This window comes from Stegostoma tigrinum, chromosome 30 (assembly GCF_030684315.1).
Source record: "Stegostoma tigrinum isolate sSteTig4 chromosome 30, sSteTig4.hap1, whole genome shotgun sequence".
Lineage (NCBI taxonomy): Eukaryota > Metazoa > Chordata > Chondrichthyes > Orectolobiformes > Stegostomatidae > Stegostoma > Stegostoma tigrinum.
In genome coordinates, this window is record NC_081383.1 from 32,278,725 (window position 1) to 32,304,243 (window position 25,519).

A 25,519-nucleotide genomic window follows, 5' to 3' on the forward strand; every position below is an offset into this window, starting at 1 on the left:
ATTATGTTATTAACATCTTCTAGAAATAGGTATTAAAATGTCAGTATGCTAACAACATCCTTGAAAACACTACTATAAACAACAATTAATTATGCTATAAAAAAATTCTAGTGTCTTCAGTTTTTATCCGAGAGAACACCTGCTTGGAAGAAAGCATCAAGCTGTTCCCACAGGGAATTTGGAAAATAGTGGCAATGGTGCTCACACAGGGCATACCCAAACCTTCCAGTACCAAAATTAGAGACAAAGGTCATCACTGCCTCTTTTACCCATCAGGAATGAAATGCCATTGCAAAAAACTTCAACCCTCTTCCACAATGACTGATTGAAATTTACCATTTTAGAAGAAAGATAGCTACCACTCAGAGTTACAGTTCATTGCTGCAGCTACATTGACTCTTTTCCTTCCCTACTAAGCATACGTCACATCCCCACCTCCAAATAAAGCACAAGTCTGGAAGCAAGTCTCCAAACTTACTTTAAAAAAAACACAACATAAAATGTTTAAAATGATCAGCACTGAAGACTTCCATTTAACAGTATTATTCTGCATGGGCGCCAGGTCAAACAATGGAATGGATCAGAGTGAAGCATTATTCAATGTGATCTCAGTGCACAAATATTCGCCTAGGAGTTCAGATCCTCCCAACGAACGGCTGCACACATTTGCGAACAAGGCTGTAGGGGCTTAATGTTCAAACTATAGATTTATTATACAATAATTTTCAAAAGTTGGACAATTAACTTCACTCATTGCAGACTGTAAAATCACCTTGCCTATGAATTAAAGAATCCCGACGTATAACATTAAGGCAGAAAATTCAGATCTGAGGGTGGGGAAGAAACAAAAAGAATCCAGCACAAATTGTTGGGATGAGAAGCAACATGGTGGGGTCGGAGGAGAAGAAATAATTTGCTTACAAATCCCAGAAAAACCAACTGCAAAATAAAGTCTCAAGAGTGATCAGAACCACTTCAGAGATAATACTGACAACTGGAATTTACACTGATCGAATATAAATGCTCAGGTTGATACTTCCGTTTAAAGTATAAGCATCTATAACCGATCGACCTGTCCTGCCTGGAGGACGCTCCATTTAACTCAGGATTCCTGCCTCTCCCGCCTTTCTATAACTCAGCTGGATGAAGGTGAAATCAGGGCCACGGGCAGCAAGCTTCCTGTCAGCGCCTTAAAATAAGACGTATTGATAGAAAAGTGAAAATGCCGTGGAAGTTGAGATGAATTTCTGATTGGATCAATTTGGATGGGGGGGACAGACAAACAGAGACCCCCACTCGGTCTGTCAGGATCGAGGAGGAGTTGTCAGTGTCAAACCAGTTTCCTCCATCCTCCCCACTCCAATCACAGACTGGGGCCTTGTGGCCAACTCCGAGCCTCGGTCCCCCCCATAACTCCTTGACTTACCTCGGGTCTCCCTTAGCGTGATCGCCTGCTTTTGTTCCAGGCTCGGGGGTTGCTGCAGCCTGCTTTCCGGGCCACCGCAGTCAGGCAGGCGGCCAACCGGCCGCTGTGTCGGTGGCCGTCAGACAGGCAGGCTCGGTCAATGGATGATCCGATACGAACCAGGCTGCTATACTCGAGCCGCTGCCGTTGATCCCGCTCCTTCCCCTCCCCCTCCCGCCAGCCGCTCGTATTTGGCGGGAAACCACACGAGCCGGCAGCATCCCCTCTCTCATTGGCTACCTTCCGTCACGTGACCTCCCCATTCAAAACAACAGCCAGCCATTTAGTTCTCTCTTTTGGAAAACCGAACTCAAAGACATTTTCTCACCGCAAGTCTTTCCTGAAGCTGAAACGACTTTTTTTTAAAAAAAGAATTGATTAGACCGATCCAACCTGCGGAGCCCGCCCACGTCCTCCTCTCATTGACCATTGGGGCGACGTCAGCTTGACAACCCGATGGACCAATCGTGTAGTTGAACAGAAATGACTGACAGGTTTGTAAAGTTTGGACTTGCTCAGGATTGACAAAGCGAAAACAGATCATCTGTAAAAATGATACTGGGGGTCCGACATAAATGGAGCTTTGAAATTAACATGCATTTACAGTTTTAATTGAATCATTAAAATCTTGAGAAATATTTCAGCCTATTTTTGAAAAATGTCTTGCAAACAAATCCCGGATCAAAGATGTTGGGGATGGCAACAATGATTTGATAAGCAGAAAACTATAAAACTTGCCCTTAGTGATTCTGCAGTTTATAACCCTACATCTCTCTATTCAATACTTGTTTATTTAAAAGAAAAAAAAGTACCAGAAACCCTTAGCACATTGTAATATTGGAGGTCAGTCATCTCAGCTCAAAGACATATTGGCAGGAATCTTAGGCCCACCATCTTCAGCTGCTTTATCAATGACCTTCCCTCCATCACAATGTCAGAAGCTGTGATGTTCACACGATGCTAAGCACTATTTGTGACTTCTCAGATACTGAAGCAGCCCAAAGGCAACAAGACCTGGACAATATCCAGGATTGGGCTGAGCATGGACAAGCAACACTTGTGCCGCTCAAATGCCAGGAAATGATCATTTCCTATAAGAGACAATCTAACCATCATCCCATGACATTCAATAGTGTTACGATCACCAAATTCCCTACTGTCAACATTCTGGCATTTACCATTAACCAGAAACTGAACTGGATGACAACAGCAGGTCAGAGGTTAGGAATACTGAGCAAATAACTCATTTCCTGACTCTTCAAAGACTTCCATCTTCTACAAGGCACGAGTCAGAAGTATGATGGAATACTTTCCACTTGCTGGTATGACTGCACCTCCAACAATATTCACGAGGCTTGACAATTTCCAGAACAAAGCAGCCTACTTGATTGACACCCCATCTACAAACATTCAGTCACTCTACTGAAGTTCAGTAGCAGCAGTTTGTGCTATCTACAAGGTACACAGCAGAAATTCACCAAAGATCCTCAGACAGCAACTTCTAAACCATGACCTTTACCACCTAGAAGGACAGGCATGGCAGATATAAGGGAGCAACACCACCTGCAAGTTCCCCTCAAAGTCATTCACTATCTTGAGCTGGAAGTAAATCACTGCTCCTTCAGTATTCTTGGGTCAAAATCCTGGAACTCCCTCCCCAACAGAATCGTGGGCCTACCTATGAACTGCAGCAGTTCAAGAAGGTAGCACATCAGCACCTTCATAAAAGCAACTACTAAGAATGGGCAATAAATACTGGCCTGGCGAGCAATATCCACATTCTACAGTGAATATAAAAAAATTTCGAGAGTAGATATTTCACGATGATCTTTCTCAAGAACTCAAGGTTTTCAACCAAACCATGTCTTTCTCTCGAAGGTGTTGAATATAAGATTAATTGAATATAAACTTAAAAGATATCTTCAATTTAGAAACAGTTCCTTGGGCTTCCTATTTTCAGTTGACAACCTAATATTAAACTGTCCATGTTTCTCATTTCATTCTGTCAAATAGAAGATCATCCCGAGATCCAAATTATTCAAATATTTGAATATTTTAAAACTGTGAAGCAGCAGGTTGCCCCCCCCACCCCAGAGGGCAAGAAGTCCACTGACCCTCAGACATCCCATCCAGATCCATCCCCTTATAACCCACCCAATCTATGTATCTCTGAACACTACTGGATGTTTGGGATGGCCAGTTTACCTAACTTGCACATCTTCAGACTGGGAGAAAACCAGAGCATCCAGCAGAAACACAGACAGACATGGGGATAATGTGCAAACTCCATACAGACAGTCACCCAAGGGTGGGATCGAACCCGGGACCCTGGCACTGTGATGCAACAGTACTAACCGCCAAACCACCATGACTCCCCTTTTTTCTCTGGACTTAGCTCACCATGTCAGGAGTAAGCTTTCCAGGTTTCTGTCCTACATCTATCCTGTAAGATACAGACTAGAACTGTAAACAAGATTTGAGAAATAGCTTCATATAACCTGACATGAATTCGTCACCTCAACAGACTTATGTCATATCCTCAGTAATACACTCTCACATTTTAATTTGTTTTATCATCTGCGGACTCTGAGCTAACAATTTTAATGAACTAACTACAAGTTCTTGATCGCTTTCCTATTTCGCTAGTGTAAGTTTCAATGTGCTGTTGAATACGTAATTCAAATTCCAGTTCCTTTTACGTTGATACTGTACACTTGTGCACAACTCCATGTGCCATGTATCCACCAGAGGAGATTGTGGAGGCGGATTCAACAGCAACATTGACAGATACAATGAGTAGAAAGATAGTAGGAACTGCAGATGCTGGGGAATCTGAGATAACAAGGTGTAGAGCTGGATGAGCACAGCAGGCCAAGCAGCATCAGAGGAGCAGGAAAGCTGACGTTTCGGACCTGGACCCCTCTTCAGGGGTCCAGGCCCGAAACGTCAGGTTTCCGGCTCCTCTGATGCTGCTTGGCCTGTTGTGTTCATCCAGCTCTACACCTTGTTATCTCAGATACGAGTAGGCAGGAAATGGAGAGGTATGGATTGCACAGACCCAAAAGATTTTTAGTTTAAAAAGATGTCATGTATTGGTGCAGGCTTGGTGGGCCAAAGGGCCTGTTCCTGTGTTGTACTATTCTTTGAGAAAGGAAAGCACGCACACAGGAACACCATTTCTGGAAATAGCTACCAATGTCACACATGTTCTGGTTTGGAACGAAATCACAGTTTCCCCAATATAGCTGGGTCAAAATCCTGGACTTCCTCCCTAACAGCACATTGGGTGCATCACATCGACCGCACTGTTTCAAGAAAGTGGCTCACCATCACGCTCTCAAAGGCAATTAGGGATGGGCAGCAATTGCTGGCAATGCCAATGATATCATACCACAAGGACAAATAAAAAGTTCTCACAATATGCATAAACATACATGATCAATTTGGGTATACTACCCTCATCCAGCAGTGATTTTGTGCAGACTGTCTTCCACCCAGCAGTCCCACAAAATAAATGGTTTAGTGCTTTATGAACTCGAGTGTCACTTGTGTATTCTGCAGCCTTGAGGAATTCATGTTCCATGTGTACACCCTCTACATTAGATTACAGCTCCATTTCATTTTCTGAAGGGCTGTCCCCACAGATATTGGCTGAACACCTGCCCCACAATTTCAATCCTTAACCACCTGATGCTGGGCAAGGAGGTAGTGTAGATTAGGTGACCTCCTTATGATTTTGTTCCTGAGCATGACCAAGGTGGATGTAAACAAATCCAAGCAGTGCGTAGTTTGAGGGGGGTCCTTTGCCATGATGCCCTGCCCTCTGCTGTGATTATATCCATGCCTGAATGTCCTTGGAGAGCTAGTAAGCAGTTTCTACTTGCTCAAAGCCTTCCATGGCCAATGGGCATCACAGGGGCTGGAGTGCATTATTAACCTCCAAATCTTAGAATCATTGAACCATTTTAATTTGAATTTTGTTAATATAAATTTTGAATTACTACAGTGTCCCTTTAAGGAGCTGGCATTCTTTAGTCTGGATTGATTTGGTTGATTTAGACAATTGATTAACTGATTTTGAGTGGCTCAAAAGTATTTTGTAACTTTTGACCTTATAGTGGAGATTATTGATGAAACAGCTGAAGATGGATGAACCTAAGAAACTATCTCAAGGAACTCCTGCAGCAATGTCCTGGACTGAAATGATTGAACTCCAAACAACCACAACCATATTTTTATGTGTTTGTTATTAGTCCGAGTACAGCATTTACCGCTGGTTCCCAATTAATCCAGTTTTGCAACGGCTCCTTTACACCACATTAGTTGAAGGCTACCATAATGTCAAAGCCAGTCACTGTCACCTCATCTCTCAAGTTTGGCTCTTTTTCTCCATGTTTGGACTAAGGTTATAACGAGGACTGGAGCTAAGCGGCCCTAGTGGAATCCAAACTGAGTGTCAGTGAGCAGGTTATTCCTTGGCCACACGATATCACTATAGTTGACACTTTCTATCATTTTTATGATGATTGAGAGCTGATTGATTGGGCAATAATTGGCTGGGTTGCCACTGTAGTCAGCAGGACATTTTTTTGCCCATGTTTAATCTGGTACCACGTGACTTCAACAGGTCGGATGGCTACGTGGAGGATTTAAACAGCAACTCCATCCCGACTGTATACCATTGAACCACCACCACTAACAGGTCTGCCCTCCTGGTGGGAAAGGATATACCCAGAAATGGTGATGGCGATGTCTGGAGCAGTGTCTGTAAGGTATGATTCTGTGAATATGTCAATGTCGGGGACAGCTCTCCCAATTTTAACACAAACCCTGGATGTTGATAAGGAAGACTTTTCAGGATTGACAAGGCATTGTTTACTAGTCGACTAGGTTGCTGCTGTCTAGGTTTGTGACAGGTGGTCAGATACCAATGCCGTGGCATAGCACATATGGAATTTGTTGTTCCATATGTAAATGAGGTATGTTTTTTTCAATCATAAATATTTATGAATCAATCAACAAAGCAAGCACAAAAAAACTGCCCTATAATGTTCTATCTGCTGTGCTTATCGTCAGATACTTACCAGCTGAGGCGCTTAAATACACTCTTTTTGGGCTTTGGGGGTTTCTTGAGCTCAGAGGAGCTGCAGGACAGCAGATAAGCATTTTCTGACAAGATTCATTTAAATTTAAAAATTTGTTGAATTAACAAGGCCAAGCTCTGTAGCTTCTTCACTCATCCTTAGCACCATTTGAATTTTGTTTTCTTCCTGGTACATTGCAACAAGGAGAATAAATTTGAGTAACAAACTAAACTCTAGGATTTTTTGAACAGAAATGTGCTCTATTCGTATTTTGATTACACTAGCTTTGCCTTCAGATGTAAAACAATGAATGGAGTAATTTTTGCTGAGAAACTGACTTCAACACAAATATTTTTACATCCTTCAGATCGCTAGGCTTTTAAGAAATGATGTTACCATACTATTGGTACATGAGTACATGTAATGAAATGTGATTTTAATGGTTACGCTCTAATTATAAGGCAATGCGCCAAAGAATTGGTATCTCACCAATTATAATAGAATCATAGAATCACTACAGTGTGGAAACAGGCCCTTTGGCCCAACAAGTCCACACCGACCCTTGGAGCATCCCACCCAGACCCATCCCCCTATAACCCAGCTAATCTACAGACCCCTGAATACTACGGGCAATTTAGCTTAGCCAATCCACCTAACCTGCACATCTTTGGACTGTGGGAGGAAACTGGAGTACCCAGAGGAAACCCACGCAAACACAGGGAGAATGTGCAAACTCCAAACAGACAGTTGCCCAAGGGTGGAATTGAACCCAGGTCCCTGGTGCGGTGAGGTAGCAGTGCTAACCACTGAGCTACTGTGCCGCCCCAAATTGCTCTTTGGAACAACGGATGTGACTGAAGAGCTAGGAAAGGCTCCTGTTGGGAATTCACACTACAGATCATTATTCAGCAATTACTGATGGAAATGTGAGTACATTGGACAAGGACAAAATTAGATTGTGACATGATTGTAACAATAGCCCAAATAAGCATTCACTGTCTAGGTTCCCAATAAAGAATCATACTGGGAGAGAATGTGCAGGGCAGTAAACTGCCCAGGAAGTACACAGCTTAGAAAGTCAGCACCTTGCTGAAAGGAAGGGAGAAAAATCAGTCAGGAAAATAAAACAAATAACTTCTTCTTACTTTTGTAGAGTTCACTGACTGCATCCATCATAATAAAAACATATAACAAAGCTTAAGGGCATATTATATATTATCTTGGAATATTCAGTCTCACACACACACACACACACACACACACGTCTAAATCAGCATCGCCCCTGAACAAAGACTTGGGCATACAATCTAAGATTACCTCTGGCTGTTAGTATAGAACAATTTTTGTTTTTGTTTGGAGGGGGATACACAGTATGGAATTTTCAATGTGTTCTTACCAATTTTCTTCCCTCATCCAAAACCACCTGAGAACAGATTCATAGATTCATTTCATGCGGGGCAATTCCTGCAAGAACAGACAACATATTTGCCTCCTGAACAACAGCTGCTACAACAGGAAAAGTAATTTGAAGGTTTAAATTGCCTCCTGTTTTATCAAGGCTATAACGATCCAGATTATTCATGCAATTATATGATTCTCCTACAAGGGACGTTGTCTGCAAATGCAAGATAGACCCTTAAAATATTGCCCCATACATCAAATTTTACACAGTTTCTTCAAAAAAAGAAAAACAGTTGTCAATGGCATATTGGTTTGTCAGAAAATATGTGAACTGTACATAGCAATAAGGTTTGTGCTGAGCTTTATAATTTCAGCTGGAAGATGCCACTCCACACCTTGAACATTTACTCCCTCCAGTGCCAAAGCACTGTGGCTGCAGTGTATGATCTACAAGATGTAATGCAATACTCCAGCAAGAAATAACACTTCGTAGAGCCGGATGAACACAGCAGGCCAGGCAGCATTAGAGGAGCAGGAAAGCTGACATTTCAGGTTGGTACCCTTCAGCAAGAAACCTTTTGACAGAATCTACCAAAACCTCCACCTCTAGCACACAGGAGGACAAGGGCAAGAGATGCATGAGAATACCACAACCAGAAAGTTCCCCTCCAAGCCACAGAATATCTTGACTTGGAATCGTACTAACATTCTTTCACTGTTGTAGGATCAAAATCATGGAAATGTCTTCTGGCAACACTGTGGATGTACCCGGGTCAAGAAGGCAGCTCAGTCCATTTTCTCAAGAACAATTAGAATCATAGTATCCTTACAGTGTGGAAACAGGCCCTTCGGCCCAACAAGTCCACATTGATACTCAGAGCAACCCACCCAGACAATTCCCCTATAACCCACCTAATCTACACATCCCTGAGCACTATGGGCAATTTAGCATGGCCAATCCACCTAATCTGCACATCTTTGGACTGTGGGAGGAAACTGGAGCACCCGGAGGAAACCCACGCAGATACGGGCAGAATGTGCAAATTCCACACAGACAGTCGCTCGAGGCTGGAATCGAATCCGGATCCCTGGTGCTGTGAGGCTTCAGTGATTTAGGGATTGTCTTGCCAGAATTACCCACATCCCATCAAAGGATGAAAAAAATTGGCCTCCATACTCATTTGACAGAAAAAGAAAAGTCTCCCACTCATTATTATGATCCAATGTGTAAAGTGTACATGTTGATAAGATTAACTTTGGCTTTGATGCCATCTGTAACTGAATATGTACTTGCTCTTCGACTATTGAGGCTCATACTTCGAAAGAACACTCGGCCAGTCCAAATGGAAACACACAGTATTTGGGGAAATAAATACCCGTTGCCTTCAGGGAGGAGAAATATATTCACAAACATTTCTTCAACCACATCATGACAACTCATGGTTAATATAGTGTTAAAAATATAGTGCAAAATTTATTATCAATGCGTCTAAAGTGCAAAACACAAAAAAATCTGTGACAGTAACGTGTGTTCAAAACAGGATACTCAGAACAGAATTATCAAAAATCTGTGAACTGTTATTGCTGAAATCGGAAGCAAAAAATTGTAAAAAAAAATACAATTGGGCAGTCAGCACCTAAATTGTGAAAAGACAGGTTAGCCTTTTGGTTATTGACTCATTGGTGCAGAAGCTATGGCTTAACCCAGATTTAGGAAGTTGCAGAAAGTGACTTTTCATGTCATTCATTATGGATTTCCTGAACAAAAGATAAACAAGCTATCAGACTAGTGATAATGAAACTTGAAGAACTTTAAAATAAGCTTGTTCCATCATTTAAACCCACCAGGTTTTCAGTTTTGTATTTGCAAAAATTTGGTTAGCACTGCCTGCCACACAGTGCCAAAGACTGGGTTTGATTCCACCCTTGGGCAACTGCCAGTCTGGAGTTTGCACCTTCTGTCTGCATGGTTTTCCCAGAGGTGCTCCACTTTCCTCCCACAGTCCAAAGATATGCAGGTTCAGTGAAGTGGCCATGTTAAATTGTACATTGTGTCCAGGGTGATGTGTAGGTTAGGTGGATTAGCCATGAGAAATGCAGGGTTGCAGTGGTAGGTTAGGGGATGGGATTGGGTGGGATGCTCTTTAGAGGGTTGATGTGGGCTCAATGGGCCGAATAGCCTGCTTCCACACTGTAGGGATTCGATGATACTATAAGAATGAGAAACAGAAAATAGGCTGGGCAGAGTGGAAAATTTCAACAGAGGTAAAATTGGAGTAAAACAGAATAAAGTTTATTTTAGACATCACAACATTGTCTGGAAATAAACAGGGTGCAATTCAGTTAAATGATATCCAAATTATTTAGTTACCAGACACCACTTTCACGGACTTCAATGGCAGGTATAAACACAATGCAACATAAGTAAATATTACTGAAGATCACTAAATATTATTGTTATTTTAGCACTGAAATTGTTTTACACAATGCAAATCAATTGTGTGCTGAAAAATATTCTTGCCTTTAATCAAAATAGAGCACCTGCAAGACAACATGAAGAATCAATCTTTTTAAATTCTAATTGTAGTAACATGATACATGATGCAAATGACATAGTGGTTCTTATCTGTAATGCATTCATCTTAATAATATGTTCTTATCAAGGCTTGACAACATGTATCCTGACATGGCAATGAATGTAAATACCGCAGACATAATCTTTGAATTTAAAAAGGGAAATATCCCTAAAATTGAGAAGAATCAATCTTCACTAATTGTTCATCAGGAGAATTTGGGAATGTAGCAGATAATGAACAAACTGTACAAGCTGATTTTCCCTGAGCAGATTGTACATTTTGAATTGCAACGACTAAAAATAGCACCATGGAGATAGAATATATCTGTGCACACTCACCAACAGAAAAATTAACAGTACTTTTCATGTAAGAAAATATTCAAAAGCACGTTATGGAACCATAATAAAGCAAAATTTGACACTGAGCCATAATACAGTTATAATAAAACAGATTGTCAAAAGCTTAGCCAGAGAGAAGCTTTTGGGAAGAAATTCCAGAGTTAAGGCCCTTGGCAGCTGAAGATGCAGTCGCCAAGAGTGGAACAACTTAAATTGGGATGATCTGCAGCCCACAACTGAATGATTGTAGGGATTTTGGCAGGTTCTGGGGCTGCAGGAGATTGTATGCATATGGAGGGCAAAGCCACTGAGGGATTTGCAAACAAGGATAAGAATTTTAAATTGCTCGATCAGGAGCCAGTATGGGTCAACAAACAAAGGGAAATGAAATTTTGGACCTTGAGACCTGGGTATGAGAGTTTTGGCTGACTTTGAATTTACCCGGGCTACATTGGTGGAGGTCAACCAGGATGTCTCTTGAATAGTCAAATCCAGAGATCATAATGGCATTGATGAATGTCTCAGCAGCAGATGCACTGAGGCAGTGATTAAGTCAAGTGATTTAATGGAGGTGGAAGTGTGCTGTCTAAATCGTGGTACAGATGAGAGGTTGGAAGCTCATCTTGGGGTAAGATATGACACTGAAGTTGCTAACAGTCTGTTTTAGTTAGAGATAATTGCCTGGGAAGCTGACAGTGTCAACAGTTTGGAACGTGAGCTCAGACAATTGATTCAATCTTCTCAGTGTTTATTATCCCAATTTCAATATTAACCAATCTTTAGTAGACTACATGGAAAATTCCAAGATGAAAGTATGCTTTTTGGCATATCCAATCTGTAATGGCATTATCTTCAGCATGAGTAAATGTTTCAAGAGCCCACCTTTTTCTCAGATTTCCTTATTCCCCTTTTCTTCATTTACCCATTAATCTATTCTTAAACATTGATTTTGTTACTTGTTTTTGTCACTAGGTCTGGTAGTACAATCCACGAGCTCATGATGATATGCAAAAAAAATTCCTCTTTAGATGCATCGAAAACAGCAGCAAGAGTAGGCTATTCAGCCCTTCGAATCTGCTCTGCCATTCAATATGATCATGGCTGATGATTCAACTCAGTACCCTGTTCCCATTTTATTCCCATTCCCTTTAATCCCTGTATCTAACAGCGTCCTGAAAACATTCAAGATTTTGGCCTGTTTTTTTTGGGGCAGAGAACTCCCCAGGCTCACCATTCTATGAGTAAAGACATTTTTCCTCAACTCTGCTCTAAATGGTCTACCATGTATCCTTAGACTGGTTCTTTGACCTGAACATTTTGTATTTAAGCTTACTCGCTTGCTCCAGATGTAACAAACACTGAAAAGTGCCTATTCTAATGACTGACTGATATTTCATAATTTTAAATAATTTCATAACTTCCCATGTGCTTGGGAAAATTGAACAAATGGGAAATGAGCCATACTAATTTGTAAGGACACATATTTAACTCTTACCTAAGTTGGGTTAGTTCAATGTACAGAGTAATTATTCAAAATTAACCTCATTGCTCTAATTTAAGTGCAACAGTTGGAAATTGCATTTATAAAGAGAAGTCAGGACTCACATATAATAAATGGCACCTTAAAATTTAGTGGACTATTGACATTGTCCCCCTCAGCTCCAAAATTTAGACACAGAAAGTAGCAGAGATGTGGAATCTTTCCAAATCAGGGAGCTTTTCTGCGCCTCTGATGCTGCCTTGCCTGCTGTGTTGATCCAGCTCTACACCTTGTTACCTCAGATTCTCCAGCATCAGCAGTTCCTACTTTCTTTGGAATCTTGTTGTTCTCAACATAAAGATGTCTGACATCAGGATTCATTTCAATGAGGAGGGAAGGGGTCTCAAAAAACAGTCGCTGAGCAGCAGGAAAATAGTGTTAAAAAAGAAAAGAGTGAAAAAACAGCCAGGGAGTTATCCTGGGATACCAAGGTGTAGAGTTGGATGAACACAGCAGGCCAAGCAGCATCACAGGACCAGGAAAGCTGATGTTTCAGGCCTTAGACCCTTCTTCAGAAATGGGGGAGGGGAAGGGAGTTCTGAAATAAATAGGGAGAGGGGGGGAGGCAGATGGAAGATGGTTAGAGGAGAAGATAGGTGGAGAGGAGACAGACAGGTCAAAGAGGCAGGGATGGAGCCAGTAAAGGTGAGTGGAGGTGGGGAGTTAGGTCAGTCCAGGGAGGACGGACAGGTCAAGGGGGTGGGATGTGGCTAGTAGGTCAGAGTAGGGGACAGGTGGGAGGAAGGACAGGTTAGGGAGGTAGGGACGAGCTGGGCTGGTTTTAGGATGTGGTAGGGGGAGGGGAGATTTTGAAGCTTCTGAAGTCGACATTGATACCATTGGGCTGCAGGGTTCCTAAATGGAATATGAGGTGCTCTTCCTGCAACCTTCGAGTAACATCGTTGTGGCATTGCAGGAAGCTCAGGATGGACATGCTGTCTGAGGAATGAGAACAGGAGTTGAAATGGTTCGCGACTGGGAGGTGCAGTTGTTTACTGTGAACCGAGCGGAGGTGTTCTGCAAAGCGGTCCCGAAGCCTCCGCTTGGTTTCCCCGATGTAGAGGAGCCACAACGGGAGCAGTGGATACAGTACAGCACATTAGCAGATGTACAGGTGAACATCTGTTTGATGTGGAAAGTCTTCTTGGGGCCTGGGATGGGGGTGAGGGGGGAGATGTAGGGGCAGCACTTCCTGCGGTTGCAGGGAAAAGTGCTGGGGGTAGTGGGGCTGGAGGGGAGTGTGGTGCTGACAAGGGAGTCATGGAGAGAGTGGTCCCTCCGGAAAGCAGATAAGGGTGGGCAGGGAAAAATGCCTTTAGTGGTGGGGTTGGATTGCAGATGGTGGAAGTGTTGGAGGATGATGCGTTGGATCTGGAGGTTGGTGCGGTGGTACGTGAGGGTGAGGAGGATTTTGTTTTGGTTGTTATTGCGGGGAGGGATGCAAGGGATGAGTTGCGGGAGACATGGTCGAGGGAGTTCTCGATCACTGGGGGGGGGTTGGGGGGGATGTTGTGGTCCTTGAGAAACGAGGACATCTGAGATGTATGGCAGTGGAATGCCTATTCCTAGGAGCAATGTGGTGGAAGTGAAGGAATTGGGAATAGGGGATAGCAGTTTTACAGGAAGGTGGGAGGGAGGAGGTGTATTCTAGGTAGCTGTGGTGGGCTTGAAATGGATATTGGTTTCCACAGATGGAAACATAGAGGTCCAGGAAGGACAGACAGGTCAGAGATGGTCCAGGTGAACTTAAGGTTGGTGTGGAAAGTGTTGGTGAAGTGGATGAACTGTTTGAGCTCCTCCTGGGAGTATGAGGTGGCGCCGATACAGTCATCAATGTAATGGAGGAAGAGGTGGGGCCAGTGTAGCTACGGAAGAGAGATTGTTCCACAGAACCTACAAAGAGGCAGGCACAGCTTGGGCCCATGCAGGTACCCATGGCCACCCCCTTTGTCTGTAGCAATGGGGAGGAATTGAAAGAGAAGTTGTTGAGGGTGAGGAGTGCACCATTCAGTTGGCAGAAGGAGAGCCAGAACAGCAGTTTGTACTGTGATGGAATGGAGGTTCAAAAAATGTTTTCTGCCCCAGGCAACCCTTTTCCTGAGTGTTTTTCATGTGGCACTTGTTGACTCACGTTTCAATTTTCCAAGACAGAGAGAAAACAAAACTTTTTTCACTGGCTCAAGAGAAGTGAAGCAAATTCCCAATTTCGAAAATTAAAGATGTGGTCTCTTACATTGGCTGAAGAGTAATTCCCCTTAAAATTTAAAAGTGTTTAAACTTTTCACTTTTTACATGTGCAACATCCACATTTAAACATACTTGGAGTTGATCCCCCTTCACCTTAAAGGTCTTGACTCACCTCAATTCTTCACCTCGATTCCAGCTTGTAGGAACTATTTCTCCCTGATCAAGGCCTTTCTCCGTGGAGTTCTTCAAAAATAAAACTAACGTTCACACAATACCGTTCTAGAGATTTAGGCTTCGTTTTCCAAGAAAAACCACAAACCCCATTAAGACAATTTTCTTCGTGTAGAAGTATATCCATACAAACCACACAACATGTGACTTCAATCCTCCAGAACGATAGGTGGCGCTACGCCTACAGTCTGAATAACTCCTGCTGAGGAGGTCAGGGTTGAAAGAACGGGCACAGGCTGAATAGCTGGAGTGCGGCTGAGGGAGGCGGTGTGTTCGGAGGACCGTCTAACGGCTGAGTCTGGCGCGCTGCTGTGGGGAGCGCTGTATTTGGAAGACCGTGTGACGGCTGAATGGCTGCAGTGCAGCTGATGGCGGCGCTGTGTGTGGAGGACAAAGTCCGCTGTTTAACTTTTCGCCGGCGGGTGGCGCTCCTTGTCGCGCTGCCGGAAGTAGCTGCGGTTGCCATGTAGGATTTCTGACAAGAGTCTGTGAGGGGGAGAAAGAGAGAGGCGGGGGTTGAACATAGAGAATAACAATTGAAAACGGCCACGTAATCGAGCTTTTTTAAAAGTTGTGGTCGGTTAAAAGTGTGCGAGGATGTCGGTGGCCGGGTTGAAGAAGCAGTTTTACAAAGCGAGCCAGGTAAGGAGGCTGGGCCGGGATCTGGAGTCTGGGGGGGGGGTCTCTCAATGTGAAGGAATGAGCTCTCACCCCGGCTGATGCCAGTGTCATACAACCCTCGCTGCCAATAGGCACACTCGCTCTAACTTACTGCTGCAGCATGGTTCACATGTTTTCAAGGTCTGTGTGGCGGCTATAAAAATAATCCAACTTTCCTTGTTTACATTTATGTAATTGTTAAAAGAAAAAAAAATCAGTTTTTTTTGTCGCTGTGAAATTGGAGTTCGAGCTTGATTTCAATTGGCCAGCAATTTCCGTTTGAATCCAACTTTTTTTTTCCCTCGTACAAAAGGAATGGCAAACAGGAACGCTTCATTTTCGATTTTTAAAACAAATAAGTGGATTCGTATAAATGAAAGAGAGACTAGTTGTGCAATCTCTTCTCCATACGTATTGGGCTGTCAGATCCGAAGGTCTATTTTTTAGCGTCGACAACTTGAATCCGTTTGTTGGTTTAAAAATGCGAGACTAACTTCAAGCCTCGTTTATTGCTGAATCTCTTTTTTTTCCCCCAAACTCTTTAATCTTGGACTTAGGTTAAGTAATGTTCCTCTAGACGCAGATTCATGAAGTTTTTGACAGCGTTAATATTTAGGGTTTTAGGGAGACGGTAGCGTTAATTCCCACAAATATTCAAGTTGTTTGTTAGTTGTCCGGACGTCTACAGTTAAAATACATGCAATTTCACAACGTGCCGAAGCTCACTGGCATATTTTAACAGTTAACTCTAACCCTCAGAAAATTGACAGGTAGGGAAAATAAAACGCACATCTTATTGATGTCCAGTTGAAGTTTAGCTCCCAACTTTAGTCTGAGCAGCATTTGAAGTAACAAAAACAGAAATTGCTGGAAAAAAAATCAGCCGTTCTGACAGCATCAGCAGAGAGAAAGCAGAGTTAACATTCCGAGTCCCGTGATCCTTCAGAGCTGCTGAGTTTCTTCAGCAATTTCTGTTTTTGTTTCAGATCTTCAGCGTCAGCATTTCTTTGTTTTGTTTTAGAATATATAATTGATTTCATTATTTCTGTCACATGTGAAATCAGAATTGTTGCTGGTAATGTTTGTCGAAAAATAACAAAGTGGATGCTTGGTTAGGATAGCATCAAGATTGTCTTGTGGTCAGTTTCACTGAACTCATCATCAAATAGAACATAGAGTCATAGAGATACACAGCATGGAAACAGACTCTTTGGTCCAACTTGTCCATCCAACCAGATGTCCTATGCAAATCTAGTCCCATTTGCCAGCATTTGTCCCATATCCTTCTACAGCTTTCCTTTTAAAAGATATCTGGATGGATATATGAAATGTAATTGTACCAGCGTCCAGCAGTTTGTCTAGCAACTCGTTCCATGCACGCACAATCTCTGCATGAAAATGTTGCCGCTTGGGTTCTTTTTATATCCTTCCCTTCTCACCTTAAACCTATACCCTCTTGTTTTGGACTCCCTCACCCCAAGGAAAAACCCATGTCTATTTACCGCACCCATGCCCCTCATGATTTTATAACCATCTATTAGGTCACCCCTCAGCCTCCGATGCTCAGGAAAATGGCCCCAGCTTGTTCAAACTCTCTCTATAGCTCAAATTCCCTAACCCTGACTGCATCTTTGTAAATCTTTTCTGAACCCTTTCTAGTTTCACAAAGTTCTTCGTAGAGGGGGAGACTAGAATTGCACAGAATACTCCAAAAGTGGTCAAACCAATGTCCCAATGTACAGCTGCAACATGACTCAATGCACTAATCAGTAAAGGCAAGCATACCACACGCTTCTTATCAGTGGCTCAACTTTCAAGGAACTATAAACCTGCACTCCAAGGTCTCTTTGTTCAGTAACACTCCCCAGGACCTGTCAATTTAGTGTATAAATCCTGCCCTGATTTGCCTTTCCAAAATGCAACATCTCACATTTTGTCTGAATTAAACTCTATCTGCTAGTACTCAACCCATTGGCCCATTTGTATTCTGAGGTGATCATCTTTGCTGTCTGCTACATCTCCAATTTTAGTGTCACCTGCAAACTTACTCCTATGATCACATCCAAATCATTTATATAAATGACAAAGGCAGTGCCCTACACCAAGACTTGTGGCACATTCTGGTCACAGGCCTCCAGTCTGAAAACCAACCTCCACCATCATCCTGTGTATTCTACCTTTGAGCCTGTTCTTATCTAAATGGCTCATTCTCTCTGTATTCCATGTGATCTAACCTTGCTAACCAGCCCACCATGGGGAACCTTGTCGAACACTTAACTGAAGTCCATATGGATCACGTCCATCACTCTGCCCTCATCAATCCTCTTCATTACTTCTTCAAAAAACTCAATCAAGTTAGTGACACACGATTTCCCACACACACAGCCACATTGACTATCCCTAATCAGTCCCTGCCTTTCCAAATACATAATTCTATCCCTCAGGATTGCTTCCAACAACTTGCCTACCACCGACTTCAGTCCCACTGGTGTATAGTTCCGTGGCTTTTCCTTACCACCTCTCTTAAATAGTGGCATCATTTTAATCGACCTCCAGTCTTCCAGCTCCTCACCTGTGGCTATCGATGATGCAAATATCTCAGCAAGGGGCTCAGCAATTTCTTCCCTCACTCCCTACAGAGTTCTAGGGTACATCTGATCAGGTGTGGGGGATTTATCCAAGTTTATGCATTTAAGACTTTCAGCACCTTCTCCACTGTGCATGTGGTTCAGTTATAATGCATGTTCCAGCAGTGCAAAGTAGGTATAACACGACTGACGAATAGGAGAACACTATTTCTAAAATGCAAACTTGTTTTGGCTGTAACGTGATTTCATCGATTGGGAGCAATAACAGCTTCTAAAGCTTATTATTTAAGGTGCACATTTAAGAAGCTGATTGCAGCCACTGAGGGGGATAAGGACAGTGCTCTTCAATTTTGGAAGAGCTTTAACATCAAGAATGCAATTGACATGATTGTGGAGGCCTCAGGTGATGTCTGTACGGACTGCTTGCATGCAGTTTGGTGGAAGGTTTTTTCCAAGATTTTAAGGGCTTTGATCCATCAGAAGAGCTCCCAAGAATCAAAGAACGTTGTTGATCTTGCAAAGCAAGTTGGATTTGAAGAAGTGGAGAGTGAGGATGTTGAAGAACTGCCTGACTGCCACTGTGAAGAGCTCTCTACAACTGATCTACAACAACTTGGCACTGAAGGAGAAGTGGAAGCTGGAGATGAAGATGAAATCCAAGAGCATTCCACTTCTGTTTTGTCTTCTATCCTGAGTGAAATTGAGAAGCAGTTGCAGCTCTTAAAGGACAACAATTACAATGCAGAATGCAGCACCATAGCAGTTTGTGGAATAAGATCTTATTTGGTACCCTATGAACAGCTTCTTCGTGAACAAAGAAAAAGAGCAAAGCAACAAAAACTGAATGTCTGTCTTTTTTAAGCCACCCCCCAAGAAACAGTCGGAAGATAATGAACCACAGCCATCCCCTTCTGGATTAACTATTTTTTGCCTTAACCTTGCAACCACAGCTGCACATGAAGGTGATGATGATGACTCTCAGCCCCTGCATTAACACCTGAAAACCACCTCCCCCCCCCCCCCCATGAGTCATCTTGACAATTTTGTAGGATGAGTTGTTAAGTTTATTTTTATTTCATTATCACATGAATTAAACATTTATTCAAATTGTGCTATCCTTTTGTGTTAGGCCTTTGAGTCACTTTTGTGCAATTTTTTTTTCAGTATTTTTGTTTTGTGGCCTGCCCCTCACCCCATCTTTCCCATAGGCCCTATTATTTCTATGGCATGACTTTCTATAACGCAATGTTGCACAGGAACGCGCCTATCACACTAAAGCAGAACCCCCGGTAATATGGACACTTGTCAAATCTTTGATATTCCTCTCCATAGTAAACACTGTGTTGCAAAATAATCATTTAGTATCTCCCCCCATCTCCTGCGGTTCCACACGAGTGGCCTTGCTAATTTTTAAGGGGCCTTATTTCTGTCCCTAGTTATCCTTTTGTCCTTAATGGACTTGTAGAATCCCTTTGGGTTCTCCTTAACCCTATTTGCCAAAGCTATTTCATGTCCCCTTTTTGCCCTTTGATTTCCCTCTTAATTTCACTCCTTGTGCCTTTATACTGTTTAAGAGATTCACTCGATCGTTGTGTAAACTATTAGAAGATGATGATGGTTGAAGAATCATGGTGCACCATAGCATGGTCTGATCAGGTGATGGATGGAGGTTGCTGAGAAGCCAATGTAGTTTAGTAAATGTTAGCCAATTATAAAAACAATCTCAGATAACTTGCAGAGCTGGATGAATACAGCAGGCCAAGCAGCATCAGAGGAGTAGGAAACCTGACGTTTCAGGCCTGGACCCTTCAGAAATGGAGGAGGGGAATGGGGTTCTGAAATTAATAGGGATAGAGGAAGAGGCAGATGGAAGATGGATAGAGGAGAAGATAGGTGGAGAGGAGACAGTCAGGTCAAAGAGGCGGGGATGGAGCCAGTAAAGGTGAGCGTAGGTGGGGAAATAGGGAGGAGATAGGTCAGTCCAAGGAGGATGGACAGGTACAGGGGGCGGGATGAGGTAGGTAGGTAGGATTTGGGGGTGGGGCTTGAGGTGGGAGGAAGGACAGGTTAGGGAGGTGGGGACAAGCTGGACTGGTTTTGGGATGCAATAGTGGGAGGGGAGATTTTGAAGCTTGTGAAGTCCACATTGATAGCATTGGGCTGCAGGGTTCAATGGTACATGTGTGCAATGTGGTATACTGTGTCCACTATAACAAAGCGTGGAGCTGGATGAATACAGCAGGCCAAGCAGCGTCTCAGGAGCACAAAATCTGACGTTTTGGGCCTAGACCCTTCATCAGAGATGGGGATTGGGAGAGAGGGGGAGGTGGACCGAAGATGGAGAGAAAAGAAGATAGATAGAGAGGAGAGTATAGATGAGGAGGTAGGGAGGGGATAGGTCATTCCAGGGAAGATGGACAGGTCAAGGAGCCGGGATGAGGTGGTAGGTAGGAAATGGAGGTGCGGCTTGAGGTGGGAGGAAGAGATGGGCGAGAGGAAGAACGGGTTAGGGAAGCAGAGACAGGCTGGGCTGGTTGTGGGATGCAGTGGGGGGAGGGGAAGAACTGGGCTGGTTTTGTGATGCAGTGGGGGGAGGGGAGATTTTGAAGCTTGTGAAGTCCGCATTGATACCATTGGGCTGCAGGGTTTCCATGCGGAATATGAGTTGCTGTTCTTGCATCCTTCGGGTGGCATCATTGTGGCACTGCAGGAGGCCCATGATGGACATGTCGTCTGAGGAATGGGAGGGGGAGTTGAAATGGTTCGCGACTGGGAGGTGCAGTTGTTTATTGCGAACCGAGCAGAGGTGTTCTGTAAAACGGTCCCCAAGCCTCCGCTTGGTTTCCCCAATGTAGAGTTGCAAGAACAGCAACTCATATTCCGCTTGGGAACCCTGCAGCTCAATGGTATCAATGTGGACTTCACAAGCTTCAAAATCTCCCCTTCCCCCACTGCATCCCAAAACCAGCCCAGTTCTCCCCCTCCCCCCCACCACTGCATCACAAGACCAGCCCAGCTCATCCCCTCCCCCCACTGCATCCCACAATCAGCCCAGCCAGTCTCTGCTTCCCTAACCCGTTCTTCCTCTCGCCCATCTCTTCCTTCCACCTCAAGCTGCACCTCCATTTCCTACCTACCACCTCATCCTGCCTCCTTGACCTGTCCGTCTTTCCTGGACTGACCTATCCCCTCCCTACCTCCTCACCTATACTCTCCTCTCTACCTATCTTGTTTTCTCTCCATCTTCGGTCCGCCTCCCCCTCTCTCCCTACTTATTCCAGTTCCCTCTCCCCATCCCCCTCTCTGATGAAGGGTCTAGGCCCAAAACGTCAGATTTTGTGCTCCTGAGATGCTGCTTGGCCTGCTGTGTTCATCCAGCTCCACACTTTGTTATCTTGGATTCTCCAACATCTGCAGTTCCCATTATTACTGTATCCGCTGTTCCTGCTGTGGCCTCATCTACATCAGGGAAACCAAGAGGAGGCTTGGAGTCTGCTTTGCAGAACACCTACGCTCGGTTCGCACTAAACAACTCCACCTCTCAGTCACAAATCATTTCGACTCCCCCTCCCATTTCTCAGACGACATGTCCATCCTGGGCCTCCTGCAGTGCCACACTGATGCTACCTGAAGGTTGCAGGAACAGCACCTCATCCCACTTGGGAACCCTGCAACCCAATGGTATCAATATGGACTTCACAAACTTCCCAAAACCAGTCCAGCTTGTCCCCGCCTCCCTAATCTGTCCTTCTTCCCACCTATCCCCATCTTCTACCTACTAGCCTCAGCCCCCGTCACCCCCGACCTGTCCGTCCTCCCTGGACTGACCTATCCCCTCCCTAACTCTTCACCTTTACTGGTTTCATCCCTGCCTCTTTGACCTGTCTATCTCCTCTCCACGTATCTTCTCCTACCCCTCTCTCCCTATTTGTTTCAGAACCCCCTTGCTCTCCCCCACACTTCTGAAGAAGAGTCTAGGCCTGAAAAGTCCGCTTTCCTGCTCCCCTCATGCTGCTTGGCCTGCTGTGTTCATTCTGCTCTGCACCTTGTTACCTCAGATTCTCCAGCATCTGCAGTTTCTACTACGTCTATAAAAACAATGTATTTGCTGCATTGGAACTAATCATTGCCACACTGTATTGACAGAACTTTTCGGTTGGAAACTGTTAGCTACTTTCTGGCAACAGTGTAAGTGCGTGTGAAGAATCTGTTGTGGTGGAGCTATCATAAGGGTCTGTCTGTGGTATAAACAAAGCAGGTAGAATTCCTTTAAATAAAAACAAAATTTTCTGGAAGTACGCAACAGGTCAGGTGGTATTAGTTTAGAGGAATGGAATTAACATTTCAGTTCAAGACGACCTTTCAATGGGACAGGCAAACTTTTTGTTCCTAAAGGTTCTCCTGTAACTTCTGCTGGGAAATGCTTGTGTGAGAGAAATTGGATTGCAAGTGAAGCTCTTCATGGTCGCATAGCTTGCTTAAAGTCTCTGACACAGATGAGGATTGGGCGCTTGGGGGAAATACTGAGAAAGCCTTGTGGTTCAGTGCTTTCAGTGGGGCTGGGGGAAATAAATTATTGATAGAAAACACGATTGTGTACAGTGATGTCTAAGGTTTGAATGAATTCCAGCATGGAAGTTTTTTTTCAAATAGAGAATCAAGTGCCATTTGTAAAATAGGTTTGGGGCCAACTCATGCAGTGGACAGAGGAACTTTGCTGTCAGAATGATCTCTGCAGTGGACCTGCACGGTTAATACATTGCAATTCCAAAGCGTGGGAGGAAGTCTCTCGACAGTGTATGGAAAGCATTGTTCGTTTGAATGCAATCACATAAGTAGACTGTCTTTACAATCGTCCAAAGACTACTTATTTTGTGTTGGATTTTTCTATTAAGAGTGCACTCAGAAACATGAATTATGACTTGTGTTCCAGTGAGGCCATAACACTTTGTTTTGAATATAAAGTGCCAGTTTGTTCATCAGTCTAAATAAAATGATTATAGCTGATGTATTATATCTATTTCATTATATTCTTTTCATTGTACATGTTAATATTTATTCCTGTTTTCAATCTTACATCTTGCAAGGTTAACATTGATTTTTAGTCTGTCTTTTACTTTTAAATTTAAAACCTAAGTTTGTAGATGTTTCCAAGGTAGGTGGAGGGTGAGGTGCGGAGGCTGCAGATGGTATTGGACAGACTAGAAAGCAGGCAAAGAAATGGCAAATGGAATACAATGTGGGACATTGTGAGGATTGTGCATTTTGGTAGGAAGAATAGAGGCATAGATGATTTTCTGAATGGGGAAAGTCTTTGGAAATCTGAACCAGAAAAAGGGCTGCGTGCATTGGGGGCTGCAGGTTGACCTTAAAGAAATTTGTAAAATCATGAAAGACATCGATGGAGTAAAAGTCTTTTTCTCAGGCTAGGGGAGTCCAAAACTAGAGACGTAGGTTTAAAGTGAGAGGGGAAGACTTAAAAGGGGCCTAAAAGGGCAAATTTTTCATGCAGAGGGTGGTGCCTGTGTGGAATGAGCTGTCTGAGGAGGTGTTGGAGGCTGGTATGTTTATATTTAAAAAGGCATCTGGATGGGTATATTAATAGGAAAGGTTGAGAGGGATATGGGCCAAATGGTGGCAAATGGGACTAGATTAATTTAGGATATCTGGTCAGCATGGATGAGTCGGACCGGAGTGTCTGTTAACATGCTGTATCTCTCTATGGCTCTATGACTTACAGGTCCTAGTTTTAGATTGCCAAAAGACCCTGCATGTTAACTTTAAGACAGTTAAGAAGGCACATGCAATATTGTATTCATTTCATGAAGGCTAGAATACAAGAGCAGAGATGTACAGCTGAGGCTGTATAAGGCACTGGTCAGACTACATTTGGAATATGAGCAGTTTTGTGCCTCTATCCAATGAAAGATGTGCCTGTCTTGATGGGAGTCTAGAGAAGGTTTAGAGAGTGAGCCCAGGGCTTGTCATATGAGGAGTGGTTGAGGCCTCTGGGTCTGCACTCAACAGAGTTAGAAGAATGAGGTGAGTTCAGTGAAACATACAGATTACTGGGAGGCCTGGAGATAGTGAACAAGGAGAAGATGTTTTCATTTGTAGAGGAGACTAGGACCTGAGGCCACAGTCTCAGAGTGAAGGGATGGTCCTTTTAAACCTGAGATGAGGAGGAATCTCTTCAGCCAGAATTCGGTAGAGCTGTGAAACTCATCGTTGCAGAACTATATGGAGGCCAAGTTATTGTGTGTATTTAAGTGAGAGACAGATGGATCGCTTGTTAATCAAGAACCTAAGGTTACAGGGAGAAGACAAGAGAATGGGATTGAGAAGCATATCATCCATCATCAATTTGCAAAATGGACCTGATGGGCTGATAGTTGACGCCTGCTTTTTATCTTAGGGCCTTCTGTATTTTATTTCAATTTCCTACCCTTTTCTGCTGAAGGTGCCAACTCTTGTTGGGATACAGTTCCCTCTAGTACCTTGGTCAGGTAACGGTATAGACAATGAAGAAAGGAAATGTTAACCAAATAGCCACTTCATAAATTCTGAGTATTTTGATAATAGCAGTATTGTTTGCATTATGGCTAAACACAATGACCAGTAAAGGACTGTTTCAAATTTGTACATGTTAAGAGTATCAGTTTGTTTGCTACAGTTGACCTTGACTTTTCAAGATAGGGATGGAAACGATCTACCAGGATTATCCAATTATATATGTTTGAGAGCACCAGTAAGTTCAGGATCAGAGCTGGTACTCCCACAGTACAAAATAATTCAGCAACGTGCATTGGCTTATACCTGAACCACTTGGGCAAGATGGCATAGATTTATCTGTATCCCTGAACTCCCTTCAGTCAGGACCTCTTTGGGGTAGGAGGTCTAGGAGTGATGCAACGAAAACAAATAGGAGAATTTGTTTTCTAAATGAATAACCTGAAGCATATGTTCAGTTACTTTTAGTGGGAAAACTTACTTCACTGGTAAAGCCATCTTGATGGTATCTCGCTTCCTTTTTGAAGTCTTAGTAACTCTGCAGATTCATTAACATATATACAAGATGGTAGATTAATATTCCTGGTCAGGTTCCCAAAATTGGAGTAAAGCTGATGCATCCGAGATTTGAGATGGACTTTTTCCTCAGAGATTGTAAATGTTTGTATCATGGTGAATAGTTAACTTTTTACTGATTTGTTCCCAGTTACAATGAATATAAGATGAGGTTTGTCATTCATCAGTTATCATTTCACCTTAATTTTTTTGTTGACTTTTTAAATAGGGCAATGCACTTGCAACAGAACCAGAACTTGCCAATAAGCATCAAGACATTGCTTCGCTGATAGTGGAAAGGGGAGATTTTATTATGTAGGCTCAGTCTCTCTGCGCCACCACATGCTGCCCTTGAAGCAGCTGCAGGGGGTGAGGTTGGGGAAG

The 25,519-nt window shown here is 43.2% G+C and overlaps 2 protein-coding genes across 4 annotated transcripts in view; one reads left to right on the top strand and one right to left on the bottom strand.

The window, feature by feature from the left end:
• chaf1a (chromatin assembly factor 1, subunit A (p150)) overlaps nucleotides 1–14,964 on the bottom strand; it is a 59,361-nt gene extending 44,397 nt beyond the window's left edge. The window contains exon 1 of one of the 2 annotated variants that reach the window (XM_059638511.1): nucleotides 14,764–14,964. The gene's annotated coding sequence lies outside the window, so the exon portion shown is untranslated. Of the gene's footprint in view, nucleotides 1–1,426; nucleotides 1,630–14,763 lie in introns of those variants that run through there. The other variant, XM_048559563.1, reaches the window with a different exon arrangement.
• A 298-nt stretch (nucleotides 14,965–15,262) lies between these two features.
• The window catches only part of LOC125465816 (endophilin-A2-like), a 140,506-nt gene continuing 130,249 nt past the window's right edge, over nucleotides 15,263–25,519 (top strand). For both annotated transcript variants that reach the window (XM_048559701.2, XM_048559703.2), the window contains exon 1: nucleotides 15,263–15,464. In XM_048559701.2, coding sequence (XP_048415658.1) covers nucleotides 15,420–15,464 — 45 coding nt within the window. In that variant the 5' untranslated portion in view covers nucleotides 15,263–15,419. The remainder of the gene's footprint in view (nucleotides 15,465–25,519) is intronic.